This window comes from Zootoca vivipara, chromosome 2 (genome assembly GCF_963506605.1).
Source record: "Zootoca vivipara chromosome 2, rZooViv1.1, whole genome shotgun sequence".
NCBI classification, from domain to species: Eukaryota; Metazoa; Chordata; class Lepidosauria; order Squamata; family Lacertidae; genus Zootoca; species Zootoca vivipara.
The window spans coordinates 1,184,146-1,191,128 of NC_083277.1; the positions used below are offsets into that span (position 1 = coordinate 1,184,146).

The 6,983-nt window shown below is 46.7% G+C and overlaps 1 protein-coding gene across 1 annotated transcript; it reads right to left on the bottom strand.

Moving 5' to 3' along the window:
* Positions 1 to 285: 285 nt before the first annotated feature.
* LOC132591678 (zinc finger protein OZF-like) lies at positions 286 to 6,734 on the bottom strand. The gene is made up of 2 exons (XM_060271139.1): positions 6,630 to 6,734; positions 286 to 3,075 (listed from the first exon to the last, which is right to left on the bottom strand). Exon 2 carries the CDS (start codon positions 3,061 to 3,063, stop codon positions 1,588 to 1,590), a length of 1,476 nt encoding a protein of 491 aa, XP_060127122.1. The 5' UTR covers positions 3,064 to 3,075; positions 6,630 to 6,734; the 3' UTR covers positions 286 to 1,587.
* Between the last annotated feature and the right edge of the window lie 249 nt (positions 6,735 to 6,983).

Consider the following 6,983-nt stretch of genomic DNA (forward strand, 5'->3'; position numbering starts at 1 on the left):
AGGAATGAGGGAGGGAGGGAGGCGGTGATGAAGAAAGCGCGTGAGGAAGCGGCGCAGAGAAGGGGTGTGGAAAAGGAAAGAAGGGCAGACTGAGGGAGAGGGAGGAGCAGGAGGAAAACGCAACAGCAGCCGGCAGCCAGCGTCACACGCCCCCTTGACAGCACCGCCCTGCTGAAGCGGGCAGGTGGGTGAGCCAACTCCCGTCGTCGATGGTGCCTGGCGTGGGGCAAGATTGCTCCGTCCCTGAGGAGAAAAGCGCCGCCGTGTGAGGGGGAGGGACGGAGAGGGAAAGAATGTGTGTGCTGGCAATCCACGCGGCGATTCCTGGACTGTCTGCAGGCCAGTTCTAGAAAGCAATTGTGCCTGATCCGACCCACGGGCCTTAGTTTGCTGACCCATGTACTAGATGCTTGGAGATTCAGTCACCCATTAGAACAAAACATGTTCATCTGATTCAAAGGATTCTGCGGGAAGAAGAAACATGATCAGGATATTGAAGGAACTGCCTGTAGAGATCCAACCAAGAACTATATCAGATCAAATCTCAACATGGGTGATAATGAGGGGTGAAAAGAGTTCATTGTATAGATGGAGACTAAATAAGGGTTTATTTGAAAAACACCGAATCACAACATATTCCAATTATGTCAAGGTATAAAAACACATTTAAAAGCATTTGGAAATATAGGGGAGGAGGATTTTATAAAAGATTTCAACCATAAAGAGGAATGTTTTACCTAAGATACTGTTTTTATTCTAAATGATACCAATAATAAATAATACAAGCTGCTTTAACAAATGGCAGAGATAAAGTATAAATTTTTGATAGATACTAAAAATAGAGTACCAACAATACTTTGGCCACCTCATGAGAAGAGAAGAATCCTTGGAAAAGACCTTGATGTTGGGAAAGATTGAGGGCACTAGGAGAAGGGGAGACAGAGGACAAGATGGTTGGACAGTGTTCTCGAAGCTACGAACATGAGTTTGACCAAACTGCGGGAGGCAGTGGAAGACAGGAGTGCCTGGCGTGCTATGGTCCATGGGGTCACGAAGAGTTGGACACGACTAAACAACAACAACAACAACAAAAATAGAGTTGGGTTCGCACTGCTAGATTTTCTACTGTGAGGCAGCCTCTTTGTGTTGGTTAAAAAAATGGATATCATTGGAAAACACACTATTGCTGGGTACCCAGTGGAATCTCGGTTGTCGAATGCTTCGGAAGTCAAACGTTAGGGGCTTTCGAACACCAACAACCCGGAAGTGAATGCTTCCATTTTTGAATACAATTTGTGAATAAAATTATATATAAATAAAATTATATATATATATATAAAGTAATTGAAGCACTTCCCAAACTCCTTCGATTCAAAGCATTTATGATTTTTCAGTTTGCGGATTGTAGGGTTTCAACTCTTAAAGCTTTTCCTACTTGTGAGTCCATTGATTTTTTGTAAGAACATCAGGGCTGAAGCTATACGTTCCATATAATTACGCTCCATATAAGTGGTTTTCCCATTTTGAGTTCGCTGATGTTTGCTAAGGTTTCCACTTATATTGAAGCTCTTTCCACACTCCATACATTTATTTGCTTGTCCCCAAGTGAGTCTGTTGATGTCTTCTAAGGTTTGAGCTACGATTAAAGCTCTTTCCACACTCCATGCATTTAAATGGTTTCTCCCCTGTGTGAATCCGTTGATGAATTCTAAGCCTTCCACACGCACTGAAGCCCTTTCCACACTCCATACATTGAAATGGTTTCTCCCCTGTGTGACTCCGTTGATGAATTTTAAGTGTTCTACTATCAATAAAACTCTTTCCACATTCCATGCATTTGTATGGTTTCTCCCCCGTGTGGGTCCGTTGATGTTTTCTAAATGTTCCACTATCAGTGAAGCTCTTTCCACACTCCATACATTTATATGGTTTTTCCCCTGTGTGAATTCGATGGTGGATTCTAAGTGCTCCACGATCAGCGAAGCTCTTTCCACATTCCATGCAATTAAATGGTTTCTCTCCTGTGTGAGTCCGTTGATGGATTCTAAGGTGTTCACTCTGACTGAAGCTCTTTCCACACTCCATACATTCAAATGGTTTTTCCCCTGTGTGAGTTTGATGATGGATACTAAGTGATGAACCATCAATAAAGCTCTTTCCACATTCCATGCATTTAAATGGTTTCTCCCCTGTGTGAGTCCGTTCATGTCTTCTTAGTGCTCCACTCTGACTGAAGCCCTTTCCACACTCCATACATTCAAATGGTTTTTCCCCTGTGTGAGTTTGATGATGGATACTAAGTGATGAACCATCAATAAAGCTCTTTCCACATTCCATGCATTCAAATGGTTTCTCCCCTGTGTGAGTACGTTCATGTCTTCTTAGTGCTCTACTATAAGTGAAGCTCTTTCCACAATCAATACATTTATATGGTTTTTCCCCAGTGTGAGTTTGTTGATGAATTTTCAGGTTTCTACTCTGACTGAAGCTCTTTCCACACTCCATGCATTTAAATGGTTTCTCCCCTGTGTGAACCCGTTGATGGATTCTAAGTGTTCCACTGCTACTGAAGCTCTTTACACATTCCATGCATTTGAATGGTTTCTCGCCTATGTGGGTCCATTGATGTTTTCTAAATGTTCCACTATCAGTGAAGCTCTTTCCACACTCCCTACATTGATATGGTTTTTCCCCTGTGTGGGTTCGTTGATGGTTTCTAAGGTGTCCAATCTGACTGAAGCTCTTTCCACACTCCATGCATTTATATGGTTTCTCCCCTGTGTGAGTGTGTTTATGTATACGAAGGTTTGAACTCCAACCAAAGCTTTTCCCACACACCATGCATTTAAATGGTTTCTCCCCAGTGTGAGTCTGTTGATGTTTTCTAAGTGTTTCACTGTCAGTGAAGCTCTTCCCAAACTCCATACTTTCAAATTGGTTCTCCTCTCTTTTTTCACACTCCATGAATTTAAATGGTTTCTTCGTTATTCCCATTGGACATGGCCCCCCAGAATTCTGACTGCCCTCTCCGTTGTCTGCTTTTGACGGGGGGGGGGGGGACATCCTATTTGTTTTCTAGGGAGAGAACAAAAGAATATTACACACATCACTTAGGACCTGCTCTTATTTTAACATCTTATGCATTCTCTCCTGTCCTCCGTAAATTCCCAGGTTTTAGGAAATACAAATGAAAGAATGTCAAATAATGGTCATGCATTTCAGAAGCATTATAATATGGTTGAACTGTGGGGTTTACTTTGTATAAAAAGTGACTTCTCACAGGAAATGTCCATGAACCTGCCCACTATTCATCAGGGTCCCAAGTTCATAATGAAGTTATTCATCCTCTGCATAATAATTCTCCAGCCCTTGGGCCACATTTTGTCCCCTTTGACCTCTAGATCTTTATTAATCACCTGGACGGTCCCTTTGTTCTCAGGAGGTGCATATTGACCATTTTTTGAGACTCATATATAAGTCTTGTGGTTGGCTGAAGGAGTGCTCAGGTAGGAGAATGTTTTTGGGGTTGGACCTCCATCTCTCAGCCTTGCATTATTGCATGGAGAGAGCTGGAGATGCAGAAGGAAAGCAGCTGGAGCCTGACTGCTGGGAATCCCAGATTAAAACATCCAACCCAATTATTATTCGCTATAATTATATGCCGCCTGGTCTTGCACCCGTCTCCTGACACTGGACTATCTTAGTGGAGATTCCTTGTCCAGGCCTCTCTCACTGTTCTTCCTCATTTGTACTGGCTGGGCAAGGGCTTTTGGATATACTATCTCTGCTCCTACTGGGAATTATTTAGTAAATTTGTATATCGCTCTGCATCTGAAGATCACAAGATAAAAATATGTGTGACACTGAAAAAGGTGAATATTAAAGGTGAAGAACACCGATTGTGGGAAAGGAAAGAAAGAAGATAACTCTGGAGAAAGGAAGTATTTCTCAACTACGATTGTGACTCAGAATCTTAACCAAACGTTATTCTGGAATATCAACTGGACCTCTTTGAATAGGAGCCAGAAATCTTTTGGGATTTCATCCAGACACACCTTTAGTGTGGGCAGCAGCGGAGGAAGGCAGGGTGGGGGAGGGGCAGACCTGGCGCTGCAGGTTGAGAAGACCCACTATACCTTCCTAAGCAAGCAACTTTGGGGGCGAATGTTTTCCTTAAAAAAGCTCTTTCCCAGGGGCCGGCAGAGGTTTCTACGCTACTGAGTGTGGACACCGTGGATTTATAGTGTTAGGGTCTCAAGAACCCTTAAGATCCAGTTCCACCAACTCCCAAGTAAGTGGGCCCCTGAGCCCATAGGTCAGGCATGTCCAAAGTCCATTTCGAGGGCCTAATCCGGCCCCTATGGCAGTTTAGTTCCTGGGGAACAAGCCTTTAAAAAGTTCAACCCTAAAAAAGGTCAACAACTTTGGTTGGCCCTCAAAGCCCTTCACTTCATCAAATCTGGCCCTCTTTGAAAAAAGTTTGGACACCACTGCCCTAGGGGAACCTTCTATGCTGAGGTGAGGCATCTCTGGCCCTCCAGATGTGGTTGGACACAAAGTACCATCATCCCAAGGAAAGATGGCATATGGCCAGGGATGATGGGAGCCTTATCTGGTGGGACACACTTTCGCCATCTTCCTCCTCCCCTGAAAATGCTGAATATCTGTATTTCATTTCCTCCTCCTTCCAACATCTCCAAGATCTTCCTAATATAGTCCAACTGCACACATTCCCAAATAATCCTGCACCACTGACTTCCCGAGACTGCTGCATTGTGTCTAGGACACTGGCAATGGGACAGCACCTTCCACTGGATGAGAGGATAGAGGGTGAAATCAGGGCAGGCCAAATGGCACTCAGCGCTGTCCCCTCCTTGCCCCTCTCTGCATCTGCTGCCTGAGGGGGCTGCCTCAGTCTCCCTCACCGTGGAGCAGGCCCTGAGAACAGCCTTCTCTCTGCCCCCCCCCAATACAGGAAACGTGACAAAGAAGACCTTGGAGTGTCACCTTATCAGGAACAAAATGATAATGATAAGAGATTGTAAGTTTGGGCTGCCCTGGGCAAGATAAATAAACTAATAGGTTCAATAAATAACAATAACAACAATAGAAATTGAAATTGCAATAGTAATAATAATAATGCAGGCTCTTGAGGGGGGAACACGGGGACCCACCCATTTCCATAGCAATCTTTCCAATCCCTTAAATCCCACAGCCATGAGATCTGATATAGTGGGAATAATGGAAACCTGGTGGAATGGAGAGAAGGAGTTTCGTAGAGTTATCTCTGGGTAGTAGTTGCCAAGACAGAAGCCTCAAAGGGCGGAAAGAATAAAGGGGGCTTCCTCCCTTTCCTCTCCTCCCCCTGGTTAGACTCCCTATAACAGCCCCCAGCGCCCCATGCAGGAGCTGACCTGGGACTTATGGGAGGGCAAGGACTGAGCTTCTAGGGAGGAGATGGCGGGTGGATCAGGCCTCCTGTTCAGGGATCTCTCCCTGGTCGACTAGAAATCATGGCAGATTCCTAGGCAAAAGGGAGAAGTCAAGTCAGGCAGCCCCGAAATCAATCTCTCTCTCTCTCTCTCTCTCTCTCTCTCTCTCTCTCTCTCTCTCTCTCTCTCTCTCTCTCTCTTTCTTTTCCCACCTCCTGTCAATGCTGGCATTGATCCCTCCCCCAGGGATGCTTCCCTCCCTCCCTCTGCCCCCCAACTTCCTCTGCCCTCCACCCCCCAGTCTCCCCTTTGCCCAGAGGCCCCCCTGGCCGCTCAGCCTTCCTGCCAAATCTCTCCCAAGCAAGCGCCCCCACCTCTCCATCCGGAGGAGCCTCGACAGATGAGCAAGGAGGGGGGGAGAGGAGGGAGTCAAAAGCGCCCCAGGGATTTCTTCCAGGGGGAACAGAACTGGGGCCTGGGTTCAAGTCTCAGCCCTTCCAGAGAGGGAAACCCAACCAGATGGGCGGGGTAAAAATAAATTATTATTATTATTATTATTAGGTCACTGGCAATGGGACAGCACCTTCCACTGGATGAGAGGATAGAGGGTGAAATCAGGGCAGGCCAAATGGCACTCAGCTCAGTCCCCTCCTTGCCCCTCTCAGCATCCGCTGCCTGAGGGGGCAGCCTCAGTCTCCCTCACGGTGGAGCAGGCCCTGAGAACAGCCTTCTATCTGCCCCCCCCCAAATACAGGAAATGTGACAAAGAAGACCTAGGAGTCTCACTGTGGAGCATAACAACAACTACTACTAGTACTACTACTGGTTGTAAGTCACTTTGGGCTGCCCTGGGCAGGAGAAAGCTACTAATAGATTCAATAATTAAATAAAAATAACAATTGTAGTAATAATTACACAGGCTGGGGGGTGGGAGGAACCCCAACCATTTCCATAACAATCTTCCCAATCCGTTAAATCCCACAGATTTAAGAAGGAGGAGTTGGGCACAGGTATCTCTGGGTAGGAACCCTTTAAATGCTTCTCCACAGAGACACAGGCATGTGGGTGAGACTGTAGTTGCCAAGACAGAAGCCTCAAAGGGCGGAAAGAATAAAGTGGGCTTCCTCCCTTTCCTCTCCCCCCCCCCCATGGTTGGACTCCCTATAACAGCCCCCAGCGCCCCATGCAGGAGCTGACCTGGGACTTCTGGCAGGGCAAGGACTGAGATTGAAGGGAGGAGAGGGTGGGTGGATCAGGCCTCCTCTTCAGGGATCTCTCCCTGGTCGACTTGAAGTCATGGCAGATTCCTGGGCAGGAGGGAGAAGTCAAGTCAGGCAGCCCCCAAATCTCTCTCTCTCTCTCTCTCTCTCTCTCTCTCTCTCTCTCTCTCTCTCTCTCTCTCTCTCTCTCTCTCTCTCCACCTCCTGCCAATGCTGACTTTGATCCCTCCCCCAGGAATGCTTCCCTCCCTCCCTCAGCCCCCCCAACTTCCTCTGCCCTCCTCCCTCCGCCCCCAGTCTCCCCTTCGCCCAGAGGCCCCCCTGGCCGGCT

What these genes read in the sequence shown, in the direction of transcription:
- LOC132591678 (XM_060271139.1), bottom strand. Translation starts at nt 3,063, where the DNA reads ATGTCCCCCCCCCCCCCGTCAAAAGCAGACAACGGAGAGGGCAGTCAG.